Below are 13168 nucleotides of genomic sequence, written 5' to 3' on the forward strand. Positions count from 1 at the left end.
CAGCTACAGAGCCATTAACAAAACATATTAAGCATAACTAGTCCTTCCACAGAAACACAGCCCTGGAAGAGCACTCCAAACGGCGCCCTCTGCGCCTCTCCAGGAGCTACGATCTGCCGCACCAGCAACAGGACGCAGAGACGCCCTGCGGCCGTGTGGTCGTCCCCTCCGGGCCCCCGCTGGGTCACCCCTGCAGGTGCTGTGGACCCGCACGTGCTGTGTCCTGGGGGCGACATACAGGACTCGTTGGGATGCCACATGCACCCCACACACGTGCAGCATTAAAGACCCAGAGGTGCCGGCCCCGCATCAACTGGGCAGGACCCGGGCTCCTGAGGCACAGATGTGCGGGCTGGCTCGGGGCTCCAGGGCAGGGCGAGGCCTCGGGGTAGGACTCGGTCACATGAGCTGTGGCCAAGACTGACAGAGGCTGAAAGAGGGCAGTGGCGTCGTTGTGGCCCCCAGGGGACGCAGGAGGCCTGCGTTCACTGAGAAAGAAAGAGACCCCAGCAAGTGGTATTTACAAAAGAGCTGAGCTGATAACCAGCCCACCTCTGAAGGCACGAAAACTCCCAATACCCCCAGACTTGGAGGTGGTGTGTCTGGGAGGGACTGAGCCAAGAAGTGAGGAGCAGAGCAAGGTGAGGGGCCGGAGAGGAGGCACCAGGTCAAAACTGTATCTCCTGAAGTGCTGGGGCCTGCCTCTCCCCTCCCACTGGAGACCCCAGACCCCGCCCCTTCCTCTCGAGCCCTTGTGGCCCTGCCTCTCCCCTCCCACCGGAGCCCCCGGGCCCCGCCCCTCCCACCAGAAGCCCCCCGGCCCCACTGCATTTCCGACGGCCCCTCACGCTCTTCCCAGCCTCAGGGTTCCATGGGAAAACAGGGGTGGGCCCCAGACCTACGCACCTGTCACGTGCCAGCCCTGGACTCTGTGTCACCAGCTCTTTCTAAAATCCAGCCCACTGAGGGCGAGAGGGGCTGGGGCACTCGGGGACTTCAGGGCCCACTCCTTGGGGCGTGCACACTGCAGGTGCCAGACCCAGGCCCTGGCTCACCTGCCGTGGGGCCGCCCCTACCATCCAGAGCCCCAGTGGTTCCCCAGGCCCTGGCACACCTGCGGTGGGCCTGCCCCACCGTGCAGAGCCCCCGGGGGTTCTGGGTCAGCGGGGCCCTCTCGGGATCGCCGTCCTGCTGACACTCGGGTTTCTGCTGCACTTACAGAGCTAACCGGACCCCCCAGATGCTCCCCCTTCTTCCTCCAGCACCAGCCTCTGTAGCACAGTGAACACACCCCACTGGTAACCTGCTGGAGGGACACTCAGAAGGAGGAGCCACCCGAACCCCACCCGCACTCACTCAACGTCCGTGAAGACGCCCGCTGGCACCTCCAGGAGCTGCGCCACGCCCTCCAGCGCCTGCGTGCCCTCGTCCAGGCTCAGGGAGCTGTGGGGAGACGGCAGGGTTACCCAGTGGGCTTCTCACTTCGAGGAACAGGGCCCTGTGACCCCCACACCCCCTCACCGCGAGGAACGGGGCCCCGCCCCCTCACTCTGAGGAACCCGACCCCGCGCCCCCTGGGACTCTGCACCCCAAACCCGTGCTGATCCAAGAGCCGCCCTGCCTGTATTTCCATTATTCGGCCTGGGGTGGGGCAGGGGGCAGCTGGGAGCAGGTGTCTCTCCAGCCGGGATGAATCACCGCACTTTAAACCAAGAAGAGGAGCAACACGGTGCGAATGGGTGTGTTGGGGAGTGCGATGCGCCCAGGGAGCAGCAGGCTGGTCCCTCTGCGATGGGGGGCTGCCCCCCCCCGCCCCCACCATCCTGCTTCCTGAGACAGTGAGTAGCCCTCAGGGCTGGGAACCCACGCATCAGGATGGATGAGACCCCCAAACCTCCCAGACACACTCTCCACAGGCTTTTATGTCACCAGGTTTTAAAATAAGAATGTTTTAAAAGGGGTGCATCTGCATGTGTGGCTACCCTGGAGTCCTCCCACCGGCTGCCCTGAACAGGACCACAGCTGCAGCCCGGCCCTGAGGTGCGGCTGAGCCCAGAGGCGGCAACTGAGCAGAGCCGCGGATGCACCAGGTGTGCGCACACATCCCTGCGGACACAGACACTCCCCGGGTGTGCACACACACCCCTGCGGACACAGACACTCCCCAGGTGTGCACACACACCCCTACAGACAGAGACACTCCCCGGGTGTGCACACACACACCTGCGGACACAGACACTCCCCGGGTGTGCACACACACCCCTGAGGACACAGACACTCCCCGGGTGTGCACACACACACCTGCAGACACAGGCACTCCCCGGGTGTGCACACACACCCCTGCGGACACAGGCACTCCCCGGGTGTGCACACACACCCCTACAGACAGAGACACTCCCTGGGTGTGCACACACACCCCTACAGACACAGACACTCCCCGGGTGTGCACACACACCCCTGCGGACACAGGCACTCCCTGGGTGTGCACACACACCCCTACGGACACAGACACTCCCTGGGTGTGCACACACACCCCTGCAGACACAGACACTCCCCGGGTGTGCACACACACCCCCCCTGCGGACACAGACACTCCCCAGGTGTGCACACACACCCCTATGGACACAGACACTCCCTGGGTGTGCACACACATCCCTACAGAGACACTCCCTGGGTGTGCAAACACACCCCTGCAGACACAGACACTCCCTGGGTGTGCACACACACCCCCCTGCGGACACAGACACTCCCCAGGTGTGCACACACACCCCTATGGACACAGACACTCCCCGGGTGTGCACACACACACCTGCGGACACAGGCACTCCCCGGGTGTGCACACACACCCCTGCGGACACAGGCACTCCCTGGGTGTGCACGCACACCCCTACAGACACAGACACTCCCTGGGTGTGCACACACACACCCCTGCGGACACAGACACTCCCCGGGTGTGCACACACACTACTGCGGACACAGACACTCCCCGGGTGTGCACACACACCCCTACAGACAGAGACACTCCGTGGGTGTGCACACACACCCCTGCAGACACAGACACTCCCTGGGTGTGCACACACACACCCCTGCGGACACAGACACTCCCCAGGTGTGCACACACACCCCTACGGACACAGACACTCCCCGGGTGTGTGTCCCAAGGTGTGCACACACACACCCCCCTGTAGACAAGGACATTCCCCAGGTATGCAAAAACAGACACGACCCTGCAGACATTCCCAAGGTGTGCACACACACACCCCTGTAGACAAGGACATCCCCCAGGTGTGCACACACAGACACACCCCTAAAGTCACTCCCGAGGTGTGCGCACATACCCCTGCGGACATGGCCACTCCCCAGATGTGCACACACACGCCTGTAGACACAGACACTTCGCAGGAGCTGCAGGGGGACACCTCGGCCCTCCTGCTGCACTGTCAGGGCAGGCAGGGTAAATGGCTCGTGACAACGGGGGCCCCATTCTTGTTCAAGTCAGACAAATGAGAGGCTGTCGCCTGTACTCAAACCCAGCACGCAATTATTTCTCTTTTGTTTTTAAACTACGTGGCCATCATCTGTCACTTCATGGTCTGAACTTCCTTAGAAAGTAGTTGTAGTTAATCTCAAAAACCACTGGACGGACACGTGTAATTTCCAGGGCCCGACTGTGACAGCTGCCGCCTGGAACAGAGGCGGCGCTTCTAGCAGCCGGAGGTCAGAGGTCCGAGCGGGAGTGGCGGCGGGCGCTCCGCCGGCCGCGCCGTCAGGGCAGGAAGGGTCACCGTCAAGAGCTGGCGGGGCCTCCCCTCTTCCTTCCTGAGACAGCCTGCTCATTAAGCGAGGCGTGTGCTGGGGAGCCTGTAAATCAGCAAAACGGGGAAAGGGCCCCGTAATCCCGGACAGGAAGCATGCGGAGAGGCTGCCACCCCCATTCTCATGGCAGCCGCCCCACCCCTGCACAGCCTAGATCACCACTGGGTCAAAATGAGAAAATCCAAGTCTGTCAGGGGAGTGTTGAGGCCATTCTCAAAACGAAGACTAGGGACCATAACCTGAGGGTCAGAAACATTCAGTTCAGTCGCTCGGTAGTGTCCGACTCTGTGACCCCACGGACTGCAGCACGCCATGCCTCCCTGTCCATCACCAACTCCCAGAGTTTACTCAAACTCATGTCCATCGAGTCGGTGATGCCGTCCAACCATCCCATCCTCTGCCGTCCCCTTCTCCTCCTGCCTTCAGTCTTTCCCAGCATCAGGGTCTTTTCAGAAACATTAAGACCAGTGAGAACTTAAAAGCAACTCTCCGCCCTCAACTACAAGTGATTCTACGGAAATTATCTCATTCATTGCTCACAACAAACCTGGAAGGAAGGGCCTGTATTAACCTCCCTTGAAAGAGGTGGAAACTGAGACTCCAGAAATTAAATTCAGTGCCGAAGATCACACTACCAGTAAATCCTCAAAGAAAGACACAAACTGAAAGGGTGACGTGCACCCTGGGGTGCCAGCTTCGTGACTGTGGGACAAGCACGCATCCTGACCGCACGCCCTCCCCCGGCCACGCCCTCCCCCGGCCACGCCCTCCCCCGGCCACGCCCTCCCCCGGCCACGCCCCCACCCGGCCACGCCCTCCCCCGGCCACGCCCTCCCCCGGCCACGCCCTCCCCTGACCACGCCCTCACCCGGCCACGCCCTCCCCTGACCACGCCCTCACCCGGCCACGCCCTCACCCTGACCACGCCCTCACCCAGCCACGCCCCCACTGACCACGCCCTCCCCTGACCACGCCCCCACCAGGCCACGCCCTCCCCTGACCACGCCCTCACCCGGCCACGCCTCACCCTGACCACGCCCTCACCCGGCCACGCCCTCCCCTGACCACGCCTCACCCTGACCATGCCCTCACCCTGACCACGCCCTCACCCGGCCACGCCCTCCCCTGACCACGCCCTCACCCGGCCACGCCCTCCCTTGACCACGCCCTCACCCGGCCACGCCCTCCCCCGGACCACGCCCTCACCCGGCCACGCCCCCACTGACCACGCCCTCCCCTGACCACGCCCTCACCCGGCCACGCCCCCACTGACCACGCCCTCCCCTGACCACGCCTCACCCTGACCACGCCCCCACCCGGCCACGCCCTCCCCTGACCACGCCCTCCCCCGGCCACGCCTCACCCTGACCACGCCCTCACCCGGCCACGCCCTCCCCTGACCACGCCTCACCCTGACCATGCCCTCACCCTGACCATGCCCTCACCCGGCCACGCCCTCCCCTGACCACGCCCTCACCCGGCCACGCCCTCACCCGGCCACGCCCTCACCCTGACCACGCCCTCACCCTGACCACTCCCTCACCGGCCACGCCCCACACCCCAAGGCTCCCCCACCCCAAGCAGACGGAACCGCGTCCGCTCCCGCAGTCCCTCAGGTCTTCTTTCCCTAGAGTCACCGCCTCTTCTGACACAATGAGATCCACCTCCAAACGGTCTGTCACTCCCGCCCACAGACGTCCACCTCGGGGTGCTACATCCCAGAGCTGGGGGGCTTCGGCTGCTTCACTTCCCAACTGTGAACATGTCACGGTTTATTCAAAAATTCTCCAAAGGTCGGGAACTAACTGAGTGATGGATCACAAAAAACGAAAATGAGTCGACCTCGATACCAACGTTTTTGCTGACATACCTGAAATCAGTCAATAAAATGAGACTTTCATGGGATTCACCAATTGTTCTATAAAAATTATGATGTTTATCTTTTAAAATCATTTTCCAATGTAGCTAACATTTTCGTTAACCCACAAGAATTCTCTCTAGTGCAGACGAGGACAGGGATGTAGGTGGAGGCCATCGTGATAATTCAGAATTCCAGCTCCAGGGTGCACCACCTTCCTTCCCTGCAGAAGTCTAACAAAGACCCCACTTCTCAGAGCAGGGGTGAGTGAGCCCACGATAACCTGTGGGCCAAACTGAACTCCCATGAGGGCTGAACACAGGCAGACTCACCTGAGTCTCTAACAGTGCTGAACGACTCAGTAAATTAGCCTTAAAAGACCGTTGCTGCTGCTAAGTCGCTTCAGTCGTGTCCGACTCTGTGGGACCCCATAGACAGCAGCACACCAGGCTCCCCCGTCCCTGGGATTCTCCAGGCAAGAACCCTGGAGTGGGGTGCCACTTCCTCCTCCAATGCAGGAAAGTGAAAAGTGACAGTGAAGTCACTCAGTCGTGTCCGACTCTTTGAAACCCCATGGACTGTAGCCTACCAGGCTCCTCCATCCATGGGATTTCCCAGGCAAGAGTACTGGAGTGGGTTGCCATTGCCTTCTCCTAAAAGACTGCTAACAACCATCAACTCTTCAGAGGTTAAAAAAAAAAAAAAAATTGTAAGAAAAAAACTGCTGTTTTCCAACATCATTTTTTAACATCAAGATGAGACTGTGCTTCTCAACATAAATATATTCATAATTTTAGTAAATATGTTCTCCATAGGACATTTGAATAAACATATTCTCCACACATATAGTCTCCATAACAATTTTACTCTCCAGGGGAAAAAAATCTGCCAAATGCTTAATACAAATCTGAGTACAAAACGTCTTAGAGTCATCTTTATAAAAAGTGCACGGAAATCAAAAACATAAAAGGGAGTAATGTAAAAATGTAAAGCTTTTGTACGCATTCAGAGTTAAGTTGCCATCCACCTACAGACCTGTAACTATAAGACGCTTTATGTGAGCCTCAGGTAACCGCAGAGCCAGAGTCAACCGTAGCGCGCTCTCAGAACGCTTTCGGCCTTTCCCCGCCGAGTGTGGTGCTTCCGGGTTTGTGGCATGCAGCCCGTACTGTGCTGAGGATGCTCCCTCTACACCTGCTTTGTTAGGAGTTTGTACCACTAAAGGAAATTGAACTTTTTCTTCTTCAGAGGGTCACTCTCACCTGCTTCCACGACACAATGCGAACCAGACACACCGTGTGTCCCGGACTGTGGAGCGCGTGTCAGGGAACACCGCCCCTCCCCAGCCTTCTCCTGACCAGAGGGTCACGCGGGGCCTTTGTACACTTCTGCACCCACCCGTGCCTCCCGACCCCAGGGGGGATTGCCCAGCATCGGAAGCTTGAATCCGGCCCTGATGTGATCATGGGCCAGCACTTCTAGTGGAACACTTGCCATCTCAGGACACAGTGTTTTCTGTTTTCCCTTTTCCTTTTGGCTTCATTATTCATTTGCAGACTTACTACTATTTTGACAGCAAAGAAAATCTCATCTTTTCATATTTTCTCCCTCTTTCCTACTCCTTTGTATGTAGAAGTGGAATTTAAACTTCTTAACTTTGCAGATTTAGTCTCAGCCCATTTATAACACAGACCGCACTTTGCAAAAAATCAATTGCAGGGGTGAGAGGGTGAGGGCCTGTGGGGTTACCGTGGACTCTCAGGGCACCACTGAAGATGAAAAGCTAAACTTCCCCGATGATTATGGAAATCCAACAGCAAAGCCGATGGCTGGGTAGACACAGATGTGGATATGGATGTAGGTGACACAGAGGTAGGTGTGTATACACGCAGGTGTGGGTGCAGGTAGACAGAGATGATACAGATGTGCGTGCAGACATACAGGTGTGTGTGTAGACATACAAATGTGCATGCAGACAGACAGATGTGCATGCAGACATACAGGTGTGCACGTAGACAGACTGAGGTGCAGGTGTATATACAGATAGAGATGATACAGATGTGCGTGTGGACATACAGATGTGCGTGCAGACATACAGGTGTGTGTGGAGACATAAAGATGTGTATAAATATACAGGTGTGCGTGTGGATATACAGGTGCGGGTGTAGACGCAGGTACAGGTGTGAGTGGGGTGCAGATGCAGACGCAGACATGTCGGCACAGACAGACCGTGCTGTAGACCCACACGTACAGGTGATCCAGATACGCAGACGACAGATGCGGGTGAACAGACACAGGAGGCAGCGCAGGCGCACCGGGGACACAGAGGCACAGGCGCACGTGTCTACTGCGACCTCCTTTCTGCCACCATGTCAGCTCAGCAAGGAGAACAGGGTTTCCACTTCGCCAGAACCCTCTAAGAGCCTGCTCCATCTCACGCTCCCAGTCTGAGCTGCAGAGCCGCCGGCAGGAGTCAGCGTGGGGACCACGCACAGAGAGAGGGTGAGGCCAGGCTCAGGCCCGGTTGGCGGGCTGGGCCGGGCTTCCATCCCCTGCCCAGCACACCCCAATGACAGACCTTTGCTGCAGCAGAAGGATCCAGTGGGGGCAGGGGGCTCACGGTCAGAGACCACAAGAGCCCCTGACACCACCGCTCCTCCTGGCAGCTTCTGGCGGCCAGATGTGGCCTCGCTGACCTGGAAGGTTTGGGGCCCAAGGGACACTGTCATGGCTGCACCTTAATGGCGTTTTCTCATTTTCCCGACCACCATGGTTAGAGCCCAGCCAACGTGAAATATCCTCCAGTTCCTTCTAGAATTCCAGCTGACAGCAGCCTGCAAGGCCCAGCCCAGCTCTAGAACCCTCCAAACATGAGCCATGGCTCCTGGGCCACCGCAGAGCAAAGAGCCACCGACAAGGGGCACCTCCTCTGCCTCCCAGGTCACCCAGCAGACACGCAAGTTCTGGACACAGACATGGGAACTGGCTACATGTGTGATGATAGTAAGGGATCTGGGCTCCTTTCCAGGTGTGATGTGGCATCACGGTATGCTGGAAAGAAAGAATCCTGCTATTTTAGAGGTACTTCATGGCACGCCTCTAAGACACCGTGGCTGGGGTTTGTATCAGAGCAGCAGGAGAGCGGGGAGTGGGTGGGTGACTGGCCGGGCCTCTGGGCCTGGGTCAGCATCCTGCTCGTGTGCGTTTCAACTCTGCACGAGGAAGCGGAACACAAACCTGCTCCCCCATCTGGCCCATCGGGCAGGGACCCGTGACTCTGTCCTGTTCCTGGGGCTCCCGAGTCCTTGAGCCCAGGCTGTGGGGACGCCTCCCGGGCCCCTGGAGTGCAGCTACGGGAGGGCTGCTGGGCTCGCAGGGTCCATGCCTCGGTTTCCTCGTCCACAAACCACTCGAGGTGGGCAGGACCTCTGCACATGCTCCTGGCCGTGGGTTCACTTCCCCAAACTCAGGCTCCGCAGCTGGGAGGACCCCTCTGCAGGATCGGGGGTCCCTGAAGGACTCGTGCCGACCGGCACTCCAGCACCTGCGTCGCCGCCATGCAGGATCGGGGGCCCCAGCGCCTGCTCAGCCGCCGTGCACGCGGGCTCTTCTCTGTCTTACACACACTGTCCACCGTGGTCTTCTGCCATCAGCCTGACTTGAAATAACTCTCAAATCACCGTGGGAGGACCAGGGATGGCTACCCTGCCCCTCACACGTCTTGAATCCACCCAGTTTGTGACAAGTGTGAGAACGTAAACGGGGAGGATCAGACTCCTGCCCGCCCATCCGGAAATGTACGAGTGAGGGCAAGGCAGGCAGTGAGGTCAGCTGCGTGGTCCCCAGGAGCCTCAGAGAGAACACAAGCTCCCCGCCACGCTCCTCCTTTTGTGAAAAACCAAACATACAAAGTCCTTTTCTATTAAAAAAAAAAAAAGAATGGTGTCAGATTCTTGTCAGTTAATAGCTGATCCATTAAGGCTTAAGCTGAGACCTGGTGAAATCCCGCCCCAGAGAACCTCAAATCCCCACTAATCTGACAACAGAGGGGAGACTCCGTGTGTCTGTGAGCATCCCACTCGGGGCAGACTGAGTTACGGACACAGAGCTCTTGTCTGCACCACAGACCTTCCACCTGGCAGAAGAAGCCACGATAAAACAATGGTCTTTTACTTTGGCCGCTCAGAGCAGGTAAGTGCTCAGGCCCAGAGGTGCAGCCAAGGAAATGGACTCGGGATGCAGAGAACAGACCCTCTGACAGCGCCTCCCTCTTACACGAAAGTCAGTGACAGCAAGCGTTGAGCCCGATGTGAGGGTCCCCCTGTGTCCAGGTGCCGGCCACTCACTCTGGACGTCCTGTGATGCAGAGGATGCTCGGCCTGGAGGGTCCCACCTTGAAGCCCACCGTCCCCTGTCTCCATGGTTCATGTAGACTCAGAGTCTTCCCGAGGTCGGGAGCCGCTCCAGCACTTTCACGACTCACACTCGCGCCCCAGACAGGAGCAGCCCTGCACCCATGCGGGGACCAGTCCTCCAGCATCAGGACATGCTGGCGGGAGGAAAAGCACACAGAGCAGTGGGGTGGTGGCCCCACCAGCGGCCGTGCACACGCACAACACATGGAGACACAGGGACACACACACACTACACACACGCACCCAAGTACACACACACACAGGTACCCACATACACAGACACATGCACTCACACACATACAGAGATACAGACACGGAAACACGCACATGACACACAAACACAGGGACACACACGTGTACCCATGTACACAGACACATGTACTCACACACATACACAGATACAGACACGGAAACATGCACACAAACACAGGGACACACACATGTACTCATGTACACACATGTACGCACACACATAGACATGGAAACATGCACACGACACACACAGGGACACACACAGCACACACAGCGTGTGTATCCACATACACACATAAACACATACAACATATAGACATGGAAACACACACACGACATACAGACACAGGGACACGCAGCACACACATGCACATGGCAGCAGGGTTTGTCACGAAATGGAAAACCCGCAGCACAGGTCTGACCGGGCAGCAGGAAGGGGCTGACTCAACAGCTGGAGCTGCACCCTCGGCAGGACCCCCGTCCAGGCCCCGTGCGTCTGTGTCACACGTGATTCTCACACACGCAGCAGGAGCTAACAGTTCTGAGCAAAGAAAGTGGAGGCAGAGAGGGCGCAGTCTCTGTCTGGAGGTGACGAGGCCAGAATGGGCAGGCGGGTCTTCAAAAAGGCCTGGAGAGATGCCAGCCCAAGGACGCCACCAAACCCAGGCGAGAACGGCAGCTTCAGCTCCGTTTGGCTCTGACACGGGCTGGGTCTGCTGCGTGTGGTGCAGCGAGAGCAAACACGCGTGGAGGCAAGAGCACAGAGGCCACGGCGGGGTCAGCAGAGAGGGTCCTGGCTCCAACACAGCCCCTTCCACGGGGGCCAGCATGGAAGGACATTCGACCCCTGACCCAATGCGAGGTGGGGCTGTGTGCACACCTGCACACACCAGCACGTGCACACACACCTGCACACCCCTCAACACGCACCTGTACACACGCCTGTGCACGCAGACAGACAGACACGCTTCCCCTTGGACACGCTGCCCCGTCCCTTGAAGAAAGCACATGGTTGCACAGCATGGCGTCCACGTCAGACTCATCAGCGATGGGGCTGGGGATGGCCAACCCCGCTGCTCACTGCGCACGCAATGCTGCACCCTGCCCCGCGTCAGGCTCATGGCAGAACTAAGGCGAGGCCAGGACATCAATGCCGTGAGGCACGTCTTTCCCCTGAAGGGCGCCGCATACCCTGGGATGCGGTTGGTGTGAAGCTTCTGGGGCTTCCTGGGTGTGGAGCCCACGTTCGGCACAGCCCCCACCCTGCCCACTGCCCTGGGCACCCTGGGCCCATCCACCCTGCTGGGCTTCCGGCCCCGCAGGCGCCCCACGCTCTGAGCTACGGTGGGGCGGGGGGGTGGGCAGGGCCAGGGAGCTGCAGGGCTTTGTCCAGGCTGGTTAGTGGAGGACTGACCTCAAGCTTGGGGTCCCCGCCCAGAACATGGGCCCAGGGGACAGGCTGACTGCCGACGGTCATCCCGCACTGCAGGAGCGGGGCTGCCTCCAGGTGAGCACGGAAAAGCGAGGGCATGTCCCTGGCCTGCAGCGCCAGGTCACGCCCACGAGAGATGGAACCGCCCACTCACTCATTTTCCATCACGATGTAGCCATACTCCTCCTCGGGGGGTTGGACTTGCAGCCGCAGGCCTGGGCCGGGGGGTACCTGTGCGCCGGCCCCAAGGTGCAGGGCCTCCTGCCGGGCAGTGCCCGGCCCGGGCCTCGCCTGCGGCGGCCTCTGCAGCAGCTCCTTGGAGTAGGTCTGGCTCCGCACATTCTCCACGCCCGCGTGCTCCTCCTCCGAAGACAGGGAGCCCTCGGCATCATCCCCCTTCTTGCTCTCCGTCTTGAAGGGCTCGGTGAGACGGGGGGCTGCCGGCAGGAACGGAGACCCAGGGCCCTGCAGGAGGTCCCCCAGTTGGACACCCAGACGGTTCACCTGGTGGAAAGGAAACCAGCATGGGAACATGCCCTGAGCGGCAGAGAGACCGTCTGTCTTGAATGATCAGGGGATGGGGTGCCGGTGTATGTGGGCCTGGGGGTCACAGGGGGCAGAATTACGGTCTGGCCATGTGCATCTCGTCTGGAGACCCCAAGCTCCGCTGGCCTAGTCCCCTGAGACTGGAATTAGGAACTGTGTCCCCAGACCCCACACCTCCCTCCACGGTGTGTTTCTGATGGACATTTAGAACAATCATGGGTGTTTTCTTCCCCACTCGTGCTCAGGCACTGAGCTAGGATCCACTAACACGACCTGCAGAGAAGCGCTGCCCAGATGGTCTTCTTTCCCACCCACAGAACAGAGCGTCTAGAGCCACAGCACTGCCCTTGCCTATGAACAGATTTCCTGTGTCCGTAAGAAGACGACAGGCCAGCAAAGGCTCTTCAGCAGGAGGACAGGCCCCTCAGTGCGTAGGTGTCGTCCACGTCCAGCCTCTTCCAGACCGTCCTGACCAGCGCTGTCGTGGAAACCTGGACACGATGGAAGCCACCCCCCAACCCCCCGTCTACCAGGAGCTGCCCTGCTGGGGAACTGAGTTTTTATTTACTTAATTTTAGTGGATTCGAGCCCACGCAGCCCCATGTGCCTGGCGGCTGCCATGTGGACAGCACAGGTCTGAAGGATCCAGAGGCTGCTAATGTCCATTAAAGGGACCCCGGTGACCGGCACACGCGGGGCGGCCTTGACGACAAGGCGGGTGTGGGGTGCTGTCGCGTGACGTCACCCCCGTCTCCCTGGGTGGGGAAGTTCTAAGGGAATTAACATGCTGCCTGTACTGACCATTTTCCATACTCCTACAATGGATATATATTAGCATCTCATCTGAAA

The 13168-nt window shown here is 59.1% G+C and overlaps 1 protein-coding gene across 2 annotated transcripts in view; it reads right to left on the bottom strand.

Annotated features, from left to right (window-relative positions):
- The window catches only part of PTPRN2 (protein tyrosine phosphatase receptor type N2), a 611715-nt gene that overhangs the window by 360433 nt on the left and 238114 nt on the right, over window positions 1-13168 (bottom strand). For both annotated transcript variants that reach the window (XM_055591390.1, XM_055591389.1), the window contains 2 exons: window positions 11928-12277; window positions 1357-1443 (listed from right to left, as the gene is read on the bottom strand). In XM_055591390.1, the coding sequence (XP_055447365.1) occupies window positions 1357-1443; window positions 11928-12277 (437 nt within the window). The remainder of the gene's footprint in view (window positions 1-1356; window positions 1444-11927; window positions 12278-13168) is intronic.

The sequence above is a fragment of the Bubalus kerabau genome, chromosome 8, assembly GCF_029407905.1.
Source record: "Bubalus kerabau isolate K-KA32 ecotype Philippines breed swamp buffalo chromosome 8, PCC_UOA_SB_1v2, whole genome shotgun sequence".
NCBI lineage: Eukaryota > Metazoa > Chordata > Mammalia > Artiodactyla > Bovidae > Bubalus > Bubalus kerabau.